This window comes from Vicugna pacos, chromosome 17 (genome assembly GCF_048564905.1).
Source record: "Vicugna pacos chromosome 17, VicPac4, whole genome shotgun sequence".
Classification (NCBI taxonomy): domain Eukaryota; kingdom Metazoa; phylum Chordata; class Mammalia; order Artiodactyla; family Camelidae; genus Vicugna; species Vicugna pacos.
Genome location: NC_133003.1, coordinates 45,666,622 through 45,680,502, shown reverse-complemented (window position 1 = coordinate 45,680,502; position 13,881 = coordinate 45,666,622). Strand labels below are relative to the sequence as shown.

Genomic DNA, 13,881 nt, shown 5'->3' with positions numbered 1-13,881 from the left:
CAGTGCTGGCAGAAATGATAGCTAGAAGCCTCGGGGAATGGGCGAAATCACCCAGGGAGTTTGGAGAAAAAGAAGGTAACCGGGCTGGAGACCTGGCGTCAGCGTTTCAGCTCTTTGAAGGTTAACTGTACGTGCCCCAGGGAGACCTCGTGTTCATCACTAGGGAAAACCTCTGTGGGAAGCTCAACAAGGGAACAGCATAAGGCCTCAGCGAAGTGACTAACCTAAAATGTGGCGCTCTGGGGAAGGATGGTCAGAGAGGGCTTCCGGGATGAGAACTCCAGACTCTGAGCCACACACACAGATCCCTGTGGGGACGCGCCCCCGAGCCTCCCCATCAAACCTGTGCTGAAAGGCGGGAAACAGGCAGTGAAGGAAGAAGGGCGATCAGCCCACGACCAGAAAAGGAAAGAGAATGCAGAGGCCTCTCCTTCCCTGAATTCCCGCTTATTAGCTGAGTCGGGGGCCAAACTTCCTGCGTCTTAGGATATTAGTCATCTGGTGGATATTTACCTCAAATCTATCATCACCCTACCAGGGGGTAAAGAACACAGAGCAATGGGGTTACGACAGGGTTCTTTTCCTATCTAGACAGCAAAGACTCAACAAACATGGGCTGGCAAAGGTTTTCTGTCAAGGGCCAAGCTGAAAATATTCTAGGATTTGCCGGCCATTCAGTCTGTGTGCAACTTCTCAGCTCTGCCTGGGCAGCACGAGAACAGCCAGAGGCAGCGCCGCAGGAACAGGATGGCTGTGTTCCAATAAAACTTTATTTACAAAAGCAGGCAGCCGGCAGGATTCAACCCGCCGGCCATAGTTCGCCAGCCTCTGGACCAATGTACCATCAGCCAACAGAGGAGGGTTTGGTGTCAGCTGGGGAGTTTGTTAAGAGGCCCTCCATCCTCACAAGCCACTAAGGAAAGTTAGGAAGAACAGAGGCCTCTTGCTGGTGCTGAGGGAAGAGAAGGAAAGAAGGAAGACTTAGACCTGCTGTGGATTTAATAGGATACAATGAAACGGTGGCTCGATTGACAGCTATTTCCAAGTCTTCTCTGACTTTTTTTCTGCCCCCAACTCAAGTTTTGGAGATTGTGGAAAACCCGAGGCTTCCGCTGAAGACATGTCTTAGAAACTAATTCCTGCCTATGGGTTTTGTAGGATGGAAGGTGATTAACACTTTCCTGCCAAAGATCTCCCCTCAACTCCCTAACTGCTGCCCTCCTAGGGAAGGCCAGAAGAACACTCCTCCCTGAACTGCTGGCTCTGCTACTTGGGGAAGAAGAAAAGTAACACTGGGTCTCCTGTTTCTCTAAAAGCACGAGCCAGGATGCGCATTATCCCCTAAGACCACGTGGACAGGTTGGTGCTTCTGGAACCCAAGTGAGAAGGAACGTGCTGACCATCTTTGCAGTAACGTCCTGCCCTGAAATGCAGAACCCAGTGCCAGTGGGTCCACGCACCATCCGGTGCCCGCACCACAAAGAGAGCCGTGGGAGTTCATCCAAGTCCCGTGTTCCCAAGCATGGGAACTACTTTTGGATCTTGAGTTTTCACTTCAAAACCTGGATCTACACCAATAATCCTAAAAGACTCCTGTTCGGTGACATGCCAGTTGTCTGGGAGTGGAGAGGAAGAGCATTTGTCAAAGGATGACTTGGGCCCCCAAATAATAATAATAATAATAATAATAATAATAATGAAGAGAAGGAAAAAAATGTCCTGGCTCAGGGAGCAGTGAACTGGATTGCCTGCTGCTCTTTGCTTCACCCAGAACGTCTGTCGGTTTAAGTAGCTGGTACCCAAGGCAATGAAGTCTCCCAACCTCCTGGACCCCTAAAATCACTTCAAATATACAAGCAGTCAGAGGGACTCAGGCGAACTGTGTGTGAAAACGTAAAACTGCAGACTGGATCATAAACCACTACACAGAAGCAAAGTATCAGAAGGAAGATTTTTGACAGAAAACAAACTGAATAAAACAAAGCCTGTTTTTAAATAATAAAAATTGTATTAATACACATAATTGCCACCTCATTGTGAGATCTTGCGGATCTCACATCCGCACTCCAGCACTGAGCGACGCACTTTCTGTGAGTCACCCGGTCCGCCCGTCCCGGGAGCCCCAGGGGTATGACACTGAGCCGCTCTCGGGCCTGGAGCCGGGCCAGGCGGTCAGCGACCTGCCCGGAGCCCTGAGATGGGCTGCGGTGAGGCGGGGGGAGGGGCCTCCCTCACTCTCCCAAACCAACCCGCCCCACGGCCGCGGCCCCATCCCTGCAGCTCTGCTGGGCTGTGCGCCCCACCCTGACCTTACTGGTCAGTCCTCTCGACAGCTGAGTAAGGAAGGGACTCAGTCCTTCTAACTCTCGTTTCAGAGATGAGCCAACTGAGTTCCTGAGCATCCTGAGTAAGTTCAAGGTCACCCCGCTAGTTGGGGCAGGGCTAGAATCCAGCCCAGGTGTTTCCACTCTGGAGGCCAAGTTCCTTCCCCGGCGCCACCTTCCCTCCTGGGCAGTGTCCCCCCAGGTCCCTGACCCCGCGCCACCCACTCTCCAGGGAGGACCGACGGGCAGCCCTCCCGGAACCACGCCGGCGGCTTCACCGTCCGGACCCTTCTGGGCCGGGCCACCTGCCTCCCTCTTATTTTCATGCCATCAGCTCCCACACCCCCAGGCCGGGGAGAAAGCAGTCTTCCCCACTGCTGGCCACACTCTTCTCCCACATGGATAAATCCCGAGGTCAGAAAACACCGCTCAGAAGTGACTCATTTCTGACCCCTCTGCCAAACACAACACCCTTTTACGTAACTCGCTCTCACACCCATCTCCTCCTCCTCCTCCTCCGGGTGGCTGCCCTGTCAAACCAAGGCTGACCTTCCTCACCAGCTGGCCGTCCGTGCCAACTACCCTTCCCGCCCCCCATCTCTGCTCGCTGGGGTCAGAGGTGGCCTCCAGCAAGCTCCCCCTCAGGGCCTTCTTGGTGACTTCTTCTGGAAGGGCTGGGAGACTTCATATCGAATATTGGCTCGTGGGCTGATGTCTTAAGCCAACCTCAAAAAATAAGTGTGTGGTGAGGGAAAGGCCCCTGGACGAGGGATCTCTCTCTCTCTCAGCTGAATCTGCAAGCCAGCTTCCTGACAGAGCACTTCTCACATTTTCCAACTCTCGCTGTGTACGTGCGGAAAAGAAAATCCTTTTTGGGTGTGTCTGTAGGCTTGACTTGGCATAGGGAGAGCCGTGGGCTGCCTTTCGATACATACAATTCACTGTGCTGCTGCAATCCGGAAGCAATTAATCCAAAAAAATTTTTTTGTATCTGTCTCCTTCCTTTGCTGTGAGGTTCTCTAGGATCATGTCAGCACATATACCCCCAAACACCTGTGTGTGCTTAAAAAAAACCCCGAACGTGAAGTATGTTCAGAGATACACCCTCCTCCTCTTCTCCAGGTGAGAAGGGCCTGTGGCCTCCCGCAGGGAAGAGGAAGCGAGGGAACTTCCCCCGGGCGCTGGTGGGAACATCTCAGGAGGAAGGAACAGAGAAGTTGGCAAGGACTCGGAGGACGGATATGCAAGTGCCATGAGACTGGCTGAGCCTGGCGTGTGCCAAAAATTAATTCATAAGCAAATGCTTATTTTATAGTTTCCCACTGGCTACAAAACATCAAGCAGAATGGAAAGATTTCTTCTGGGGGCTGGCAGGAAGTGGGTGGCACTGGAGAGTGCAGAAAGAAAGCAGGGTTACTCTTCAGGAGATGCCTGATCCCACCGCTCGACAAAGCCACCCATCCCTGGGGGTCCCAAGGTGCCGGTGTGGTCTTGTTGCTCCCGGAAGCAGAGGGTTTGCCATGAAGCCTGAGCCGCTCCGATGGTACCCGGGTAGAAGTTTGGGAGGCAGTGCCCATCCTGAGATGTTACCAGCATCAGAGAAGCCAGGGCAGGGACAGAAGACACTGGAAGACTTGGGGACACGGCCCCTAGGAGTCCATTATGCCAGGCCAGGAAATATCCTAAATTGGGCTTCAAGGCTTACGTGATGACACGACAGATTGTACAGTTTCAGAAAAAAGGAGCAAATTCTCTGCATGAGGGTTCCTAGCAAGCACATAGGTCCTTACTTTTGGATTCCCATAAATTGAATTTTCTGAAGTCTAGGCCATGAAGTTTAGAACTTCTGAAGAGCCATGGTCCCCAGTGACCTTATCCTCTGGACAGGGTGTGGGTTTTCACACACCCTCAAAAGGGGAAGGACATGAGTTGACACTTCTGCCCAGAAGGGACTGAGCTTCCAGGGCAGAGACAGTGGTGCCACCAGTTGGGCACAGCTGTAACACCCAACTCAGGGGCTCAGCTGACCCATGGTAGGTCTCAATCCACTGTCACAGGTGCCCGTGGGGGAGCCAGTCCCCCCAGGTGGCCCCACAACTCCCTCTCCTTTGTGTACATGCCCACCTCAAAGCAAGAGGTAGACCCTTCTCCCCTCCCCCTGAAACTGGGCTCACAACGGGCTCTGACCGACAGAATGTGGCATCGGTGTTGTACTAAGGATTCCAAGCCCAGGTCCTGAAACACCTGGTGGCTTCCACGTCCCACTCCTCAAACACGACTTTTGAGCACGCAGCCACCGTCCTCTAAGCAGCCCACACCGCACAGAGAGGCCGCACGGAGGAGAACCAAGGCGACAGCCACTGCTCAGCTCCCAGATGAGGGCCAGCACCAGCGCCACGGCCACGCAAGCGGTCGTCTTGGGCGTCCCAGCCCCATCACGCCCCTGATGACTGCAGCCCCGGCCGGGACCACACAGAGCAGAACCGCCCAGCTGAGCCCAAGCCCACAGAAACAGGACAGGGGTCAGGATGGCCATGGCTTTAATCAAGCCATTAAGTTTTGAGGTGATCAACACAACAGCTCAACAGTAAGATAACTAAGGCCGGGGGCAGGAGAGGAGGGGACGAGAGGCACGTGATCCTCAGCTCGGGCTTTGCCCCACCCCTCGCTCGCCTCCAGTTCCCTCACCTGTGTGACGGGGAGAACGCACGCGCAGCACACCTCACAGCCCCGCCTGGAGACTCAGACGGCACAGCCGGAGGGAAAGGGCTTCGCAACCAGAAGCCAACGGCAACCGGACGCGAGTGCCACTCGCCTTCCCCACTGAGCGCTGCAGCCGTGGGCCCATCCCTGGCCCACGCACGCCTCTGTCCTGGGAGGTGACAAGGACTTCACTTGTGAAAAGGAGAAAGTCGTCTTCCTTATCAAGCACCTGCCTTCCTCCTCCGATCTTCACCATCATCCTCAGCAATGAAGCTGTTGCAGGCAAGGAGGAGTCTGGGGAGCCAAGCCACGTGGCCCTGCTACTTACTGCTGGTGTGATGTGGGGCAAGCTCCTTAACTATCTGGGGCTTTCATTTCCTTACCTGTAGAGGGGTAAGCGTGGCACCTGCCTGGCAGGGAGACTGTGAGGACCAAATGAGATGATACAAGGGGAGCACTGACATGCAGTTCCTGGTCCACAGTAGGCACTTAATAAATGCTGGTCATCATCAACATCACATGGCTTTTCACTTAATGATCATACAGTGGAACTGACTCTTTTGGTGTGCAGTTCTACAAATTCTCACGCATGTAGAGATTTGTATGCCCAAAGCAAGACACTCAACTGTGGCATCACCCAAAAAAGTCCTCTGTGCTGTTCCCTTACAGTCAGATTCTCCCCTCACCCTTATGGTGGCAAACGCTGCTCTGTTCTCCATCACTACAGCCTGGTCCTTTGGAGAACGTCGTACAAATAGAACCATACAGGGTGTCACCCTCTGAGACTGGCTTCTTTCACTCAGCATAACGCTTTGAGGGGCCCCATGTTATCACGTTTATCAGTAGTTCATTCCTTTTTATCACAGAGTAGTGTTCATGCTGTATGGATGTACCACAGTCTGTCCATCACCTTTTTGTTTCCTAATTGAAGTATAGTTGATTTACAATGTGTTAATCTCTGGTGCACAGCACAGTGATTCATTTATACGTACATATTTTTCCTTTCCGTATTCTTTGTCATTAGAGGCTACTGCAAGCTGCTGAAGATAGTCCCCTGTGCTGCACAGTAGGCAATCACCATATTTAAAATTATTGTCACAAGCCAGGGAGAAAAGACCTCAGAAGTGGAGTCGGCTAGCCATACCTACTAGATTCTAAGATTTTCTGGGAAAACAATGGATATTGCTAGAAAGCCCTGATTCAAAGCGTCAAAGAACTCAGGAGTCCACGTGTATGTGTGTCTCGTGTCTGACGACACAGGAACAGAAACCCAGCAATGACTTTCCAAATCCTACACGAAAGCGGGCTGGAAAGCGGGTGTCAGTCCCCTTCTCCTCTGCAGGAAGCAGGCCCCACACCCTGGGGGAGGTGTTTGTGAGCACAAGGGCCCTTCTGCAGCCCTCTCCTCGGACAGGCAGCCCAGTTCTGGAACCACGCAGCCCTGCACTCCCCAGCGACCGCCCTTCCCACCTGTCACTGGGAAACAGGAATCCAGGGGCGCCCACCTGAGCCCAGACCGCCCTCCCTCCCTGGGCAGGTGACACAAGACGATGAACAGGAAGCAAGAGCGGGCAGTGAGCCCTGGTTGGGACAGGACTTCAGCCATCAGTAACCGCCACCACTGCGGTCAGAATCCGACTCGCACTAACCCCCCAGCTGCTCGTTTACTACTCTGAACCAGCTTCTCTAAGGCAAGACGAAACTGAGTCACTCCCTCTGGTGCTTCAGGGTGTCTGTCCTTAACTGGCCTGAAACAACCTGAATTCCTCACCATTTTCTCCAGAGAAAGAGACACGCGGGGCCAAGGGGATCTCACAAGTCAACTCCAGGCTACAATTAATCTTCCTGGAACCACAAATCTCTAATGAGGCAGCGGGTGAGATGCTCCCAGCAGTCCCTGAGATCACAGGAGGAGAGAGGGGAGAGATGGGGGAAGCAAGCCGGCACTCAGGGCGGTGCGTCCCACCCTGGCGGGGGGCCCACAGGCCACCACACCCAGACCCACCCACCCACCCACGAGCACATGGGCTCCTCCGACAGAAAACAGCCCTGCTCCGGGAGGCTCAACGGCTAAAACTCCCTCGTGGCATTTCCTCTGCAGCCTGAGCATATGAGTAATGAATGTGTGAAAACACGAAACTAATATTCACCATTACTTTACAAGATAAAGAACTTGAAGGAAAAACAGCTTCTGTGTGCCTTGCCATCACCATCAGGGGTACACTGTGAAAAACACGGCATCTTGCCAGAATCTCTGACTTCATCTTGCCAGCCAGGCTCGGCGCCGGCGGCCCTCAGCCCCCTCGAGCCCTCTCTTCGCTTCACGCTTCCTTAATTAACGGTGTCTTCTTGTGTCTAGTCATCCAGACTCTTTAAAGCCTCGAGAGCCAACTGGGGCTCCAGTATCCAATCAGGTGACACTCTGGCCAACGTGTATTAACTATAAATGGGTCTAAGGCACCAGCCTTGAGTGGGGGGTGGGGGTTGGAGAGACTCCATTCATGACATCCTGCTGTAATCAGGTTCAGAATAGTTTTTCTCCCCATTTTTCTTTTCATTTTTTTTAATTGCCCATGTAACCACCACCTAGACCAAGATGTAGCACCAAACCCTCAAAAGGCTCCCTTCTGCCCCTCCTAGAAAGTAACCTCCCCTACCAGATGACTAATTCTATCATACACTCATTTTGAATTCAGGCTTTCATTAGCTCTCCTAAACAATTTCAAATTGACTTTTTAATTATCGAACTGCCTCCCTCTAGGACCTGCTTTTCTCAAGTTATCTGTCAGATTTACAGTCCTACATTACAGCGCCGAGGCCCCTCGGGGTGCTTCTGGGCTACTGTGTACAACTGCCATCACATCCCCAGTCCCCCTTCCACCCTCCTCTGCCTGTTCTGCTCACCCCAAAGGACCCAGTCCCCGCTGTGGGAGCATGTCTGCTCCTGCACCTCTGGGCCTCCTCTCCCATGCACCATGAGCGAGCCTCCCCATGTCCCAGCCATGTGCCCAAATCCCACCCTTCAGACCCCACACTCCTTCTTCAAAGTCCACCTCATCAAAAAACCTCCTACCAACGCCTCACACAGGTGTCGTTGTTTCTTCCTTGGAGGGTCCACAGTAATTTTCCTGCCTCTTGGATGGCATGACACATCATTCTGGAGACACAGCTCCCTACGTGCATGCATACCAAGTCTTAAATCTTTGCTAGATCATCACTTTCTTGAAGATTGGGCCTTTGTGATTTCTCAAATTAGCAAAGTTTTGTTTTCTTTGCTTGTTTTTGAGGAAGGGAGGGAATAACCTAGGGCTTCCAACTTCTTATTTGGCCAGTAGAGGAAAAACCCCAACTCCCATCCACTATCAATACCATTTCATCAAAGAAAAGACATCAGAGCTAAGAAAAACTGATCAGGATAGAACTTCAGAATAAAATGGCCAGGTGGTCCCTCAAACTGGCATATTTGGTTTATGAAAAACTGACCACACTGCCCTCATTTCCACACTTGGCTGTGCCTGGAGAAAATTCTCGTAGACCGATTGGCCCCAGTGTCTGGAAACCACTAACCTGAAATCCCCAGTAGAGCGCCGTGTATACAGAAAGTGCTCGAAAAATGTTTAGTCTGACTGCTCGAGTCACTGGAAATCACAGAGACCAGGAGCTTTCCAGCCCTGCTTCCATTCCAACACGCGCACCCAGACGCCAGGACCACGGCAGTGGGCGTGCAAATCCTGACGGATTCACGTGGGACGAAATCAAACAGCAACCCCACACACTGCAGGTCACGTGTGCCCATGTGACAGCTCAGCTATGCAGCAGACTCTCCCGCAGGCACAACATTCAACTTCGGGCAGCGTATATAATGAACTTCGAGAGTGTGTGTTGGGGCAAGTGGGGACTGGAGGGCGAGGAGACAGGACCCCGCAGTCACTGTGCAGGCTGGGCGGGCACAGGGCACCTGGCTGAAGGGTGACCGGGGGCTGAAACCCAGGAGCCCTGGCTAGGGGCACATCTGCCAACAGGAAGAAACGCCCTTTTAAAATTTGTACCAAGAACCAAAACTTCACTAATCCAGACTCTGAATTTAAACTCAAGACCAAGAGTATAAGGTCAAGTCAAATACATACATACAGGTGAATTTTATGCCATGTAAATTATATCTCAATCAAAAACTATTATCAAAATGTGTGTGTGTGAAAAAGTTATCCCTGCGCAGAGGCAAAGAATGAAGAATGCATTAAGAAGGGGATACTAAAAATATTTAAAGGAATCATTTTAAGGGCCATTTATACATGAAAATTATATATGAAAATGTATATACTATTAAAATTCATTAAAATTGCTTTTTAAGAACGTCTAAGAATTCTACTTACTATTATTACTTTTAAATTAATTACATATTAATTTAATGAAAGTATTTTTAAATTTTTAATTAAAGATAATTGAAACAGTAATTTAAAGTTATTATATTCTAAAATGGATCATACCCAGGCAACAAAAAGGCATTACTCATCTTTGACTCACCTAGCCTGGCTTTCCCCAGTTAGTTCCTATTATTTCAAACTGGTTCAGTTGTACTGAGCTTTTCAGTTAAAAGGCAGAGAAATTTATAGTCAGCAGGAACTATAGGGTCCATAGATGTAACAAATATAATTAGCACACAAAGTCCAAACTCCTTCTGGTCATCTTGTGATGGGATCCTCTGGGATCTTGGATTAAAAACTATACATATAATTCATTTCAATCATTCATCAAACCAACCTTTATGGATTACTCATTATGCCCCAAATCCTGGGCCAACTTGCTTTGCACAACCTCAGCATTCTACAAATTTTCAAAGGTAACCCATGTTTTAGAATCAAGCCTGAATTATGACTGAATGGCCACAGTACGATTTCAATAGAATGTGCTTTTTCGAACAACAGAATTTTGTGCCCTAAGAATGAGCTATCCCCTATGCAAGAGTCTGTGCACCACCCGGGCACCCAGCCCCTAGAGGAGAGCCTCCTCCTATTCAGCAGGGCTGCCCACCAGCAGCCAAGCCACCCTCCTACCTGTATGGTGGTGTTGCCTCCTTCCAGGAGGGCGATGGCCAGGAGGATGCTTTCATGAAACACTCGGTCACTGGACGCGTTCATGATGAGATCGATGACCAGATTGGAGGCGCCCTCCTTGTCGAGGTGGCACTGAACCTCAGCCAGGCTCATCTCACCCCTGCTCATGGAGCTGGACCCGGAACCTCCCCCTAAGAAGATGGAACAGTGCTCTTATTAACTACAATCACCGCAGCTAACATTTATTGCATTCCTTCTGCATACCAACACTTCATACACTGAACACTTTAACAGTACTATCTCCTTGAACCTTCTTAACAACCCCACAGAAAAGGTAATGATTATTAGCAGAGAGATGAAGTCACTTGTCCAAGGACACTCAGCTTAGCTTGTAAGTAACAGCAATGGCACTTGAAGGCAGGCAGGTAAGATGAAGGAAGAACAATACATTTTGAGCAAGAGATCTAAAGCTGTGTAGTTCAGACTCTTCCTTACATTAAAATGCAGTGATTTGGGGCAGAATTAAGAACTGATTTAAGACAAACCAAACTTGAACACTTCTTAGAACACTCTTAAGAAAGTGTAGCCTATGATGATGACTTCAGCCCTCTTTCTAAGAAGCCCATCCTGGCCCCAAACTCATCCTTCCACTAATTTTTATCTGTTCATTCATTCATTCAAAAACCATTTACTCAGTGCTTGGTATGGAGACAAGAGCTGGGGGTAGCAGAGTGAACAAAACAAAGTTCCCACCCCCACTGAGCTTCAGATGAGACAAATACAATCAGGAGGAGATGGCCTACGCCATTCAGTGGGACACATCCCAACTGTGTTTAGATGGTGCCTATTTAAGACCTTGCATGATTTTTGGCAATAACCAAAATATTAATGTACATGGGGAAATGGGCTAATCAATTTCAGAAAAACAGAAAACCATCTGTCAGTCCTTCCCTGCAGAGCTCAATTCAAAGGTACGTTACTTGTCCTTGACTTTCTAGATCTATTGCATCTACAGCACAAGGGAGACACTGGTTCCACATCAGAATCTGTCTCTGATTCCAACCCCCTCCTCATGATGCTCTCCAGGGCCTCACAGACTTGCTGAATGACCCCACCGTGGAAAGTCAAGAGAAATAATTTTGAGATGTGTGAGGAACCTCTGCTTCACAATCCCTGGGAACTTTCGGATGAGATGCTAAGGTCCGCTTCTGGGTAACCTGCGAACGGCATCTTTGCCGCAGCTCCGTGAATTGAGCAGGTATGCCCCAGGTATTCCTCGGGCAAGACACCCAAGATCCCTCCCCAGAAGTTGCCAGGATACATTTATCAAACACCCAGTGCTTCTGTGCTACCTGAGGAACCTCCAGGGACCAGCAGTGCCTCAGAGTCAACACTGTCGACAGGGAATCAGGCAACTCACATTTGTGCTTCGAGCACAGAGTTACTGGCCCCCCTTTAAGCCAACACCAGTACCCACAGTTCAGTTTGCAGCTTTTACCTGTACCTGTGTTTACAATGTTTTGGGACACCCCTCAGGATGTGTTTTTAAGCAATTCAATATAGAGGTTTTTTCCCGTGCGCCAACTCCCCTGAGACTTTTGGGGAGGCATAAGGCATGGGCATTAGGATCAGATATATCTGCTTCAAATTACAGACGAGTCACTAACTAAAGCGACCCTTTCCTCTGTTCAGCAGGGTAACAGCAGTCCCTACCACAGATAGTCAGTAACTTGGAGGAGAAAGGATAAAGAATGCAAAACAGTTGGGAAAGCCATCAGCTTAGTAAGCGTAAAATAAATGGTGGCTTTCACCCTCCTCACTCCCATCGTCATCCTCATCTTATGGGAAAACACTAGTTCTGATGACCGCAAGAAACGGTGCAACAAAGTCAAGTTCCTTGAGTCATTCAACTATCACCAGAGGGCTGCTGCGTGAGAAAGAGGGGCAAAGGCTTAGCCAATGTCTGATTGCTGGGAAATGTTTTCAGACCTCAATTTGATGGTAGACCAAAGACAAAATAAGTTGCTAAAAAAAAAAATACACTTGCAACCCAAATTCATCTGTTAGAGTTTCAACCTGCTGAGCAGAAACACGCAGCTCTCATGTGGCACACTCAGGTCACACGTGCAGCCAATTAGCACACCACGCAGCCTACCTCCTCCCCCAGGCTTGCTGGGTCCTCCTGGTGACAGCGGGCCATTGCCAAAGCTGGTAAGGCTCTCTCTTCTTCCCGAAGGTCTGATGTTTCCATAGTAACGGTTGACCAAAATCTGCCTGAGGGCCTCACCCTTAATTCAAACAGGATAATGAAATCAGGTTCTGAATTTAATGCATAACTGAGCAACTAATATTGAAAAAAGAAAACCACAGGGGTAGTCAGTTCTAATTGGCTCAGTCTCACTCAGTGAGAAGATAAATTATTGATAAAAGCATTTGGAAACTCTGAAGTTAAGTTCTTCAATATTTTCTCAGGAAACCAGATCATAAAAAGGCATCCATCTAGAATACGAAGTATCTGAAAGTGCTCTCTCTCACACACAGTGTTAAAGATAGAACATTAATTTGGAAGGGCAGCTAACAGTAACAACAATGATACCAAAAAAAAAAAACAAAACCCAAAAAGTCCCTTTGGGATAAGCCAAGAAAATTCAGACAAGATGAAAAATTTACAGGTCATCTTCCACACAGCAATATGAAAATGTTACTCCAGCCACAGGACTTATTCCCAAGGTCCTAAGAAAACATTAAGATAGCAGAGTAAAATAAATAAATAAATAAATTACATAAATGAAATAATAAGCCGGAAATAAGACTTTCTTACAGAAATAGTCAATGGACTAAATGGTAAAGAAAAAAAAATGCTACAGAAATTAAATTAGTGGCAGGTATCAGGTATGTCAGACAAGAAATAAGCAACGTGGATAAAATGACGAGGGGTTTGCTTTGAAATAATACGGGAGGAGAGGACTAGCTGGGTATAAACCAGACAAGAGTGAGCAAGAGCTGATAGCTGTTGAAGCTGCGTTACGAACGAGGGTTTGCAAAGCTCTTCAAAGTATGCATTTCAGATATATTATTTCCATGATAAAAACTTAAAAAAAAATAAATATCAAAGGAATCCTGGGCAGGAGATACAACAACTCTTTTCCACAAATCCAATTAAAAAACAAATGAAACTCTGACTTGTTCTTGAATACTAAGGGCTACTGGTAACGCAGCGCAAAGCCGTAGGGCTGATTCTCAGCTCTGTCCCACCTGCGGTCATGCTGAGGGCCTCCCAGACCACCTCTCAATCTGGAAGTTTCTAAAAGTCAAAGGCTGTGCGGATTGCCACCGGACCCTTTCCCAGGGACAACGTAGTAAGTCCTGGAGTTCCTCTGGTACCTCACTGCGAGGGGTAAGCGAGAAGTCTAGCAGAGGGAGGGCGTGTGGAAATACAGCAGGTCTCTAAAACAGAGGCTCAAGAGTTCCTCTGAAGAGGCGTGCAACTCTAACAGGAGTCAGGAGAATTCCAAGTGATTGGCTAATAAGCTCCAAGACTAGGTCTGGAGACTTCAAGGAGGGTGTTTGCAAAACAAGATGGGAAGGAGTAGACAGGAGGGAGAAGAGTGCCCTGAGGGTGGTGGGGAGGCCAGGGCACCCTGAGGGAGGTGGGACCAGGATAAAGGCAGAAAACGCCTTAGTTCAACTGTCAAAATGACCTATGGGCCCAGGACTACACAGCCTGGTTCTTCTCGGTTACAGCCAAGCTGTGATTTCAAGACCCTGGGGACAAAAGGGGATAGGGTGGGAGGGAGGAG

At 49.3% G+C, this 13,881-nt stretch overlaps 1 protein-coding gene across 1 annotated transcript in view; it reads right to left on the bottom strand.

Annotated features, from left to right (window-relative positions):
• The window catches only part of ITPR1 (inositol 1,4,5-trisphosphate receptor type 1), a 298,229-nt gene that overhangs the window by 85,553 nt on the left and 198,795 nt on the right, over positions 1 to 13,881 (bottom strand). Inside the window, exons 40-41 of the mRNA XM_072941751.1 lie at positions 12,237 to 12,369; positions 10,082 to 10,272 (exon numbers count right to left, since the gene is read on the bottom strand). Of these exons, the coding sequence (XP_072797852.1) occupies positions 10,082 to 10,272; positions 12,237 to 12,369 (324 nt within the window). The remainder of the gene's footprint in view (positions 1 to 10,081; positions 10,273 to 12,236; positions 12,370 to 13,881) is intronic.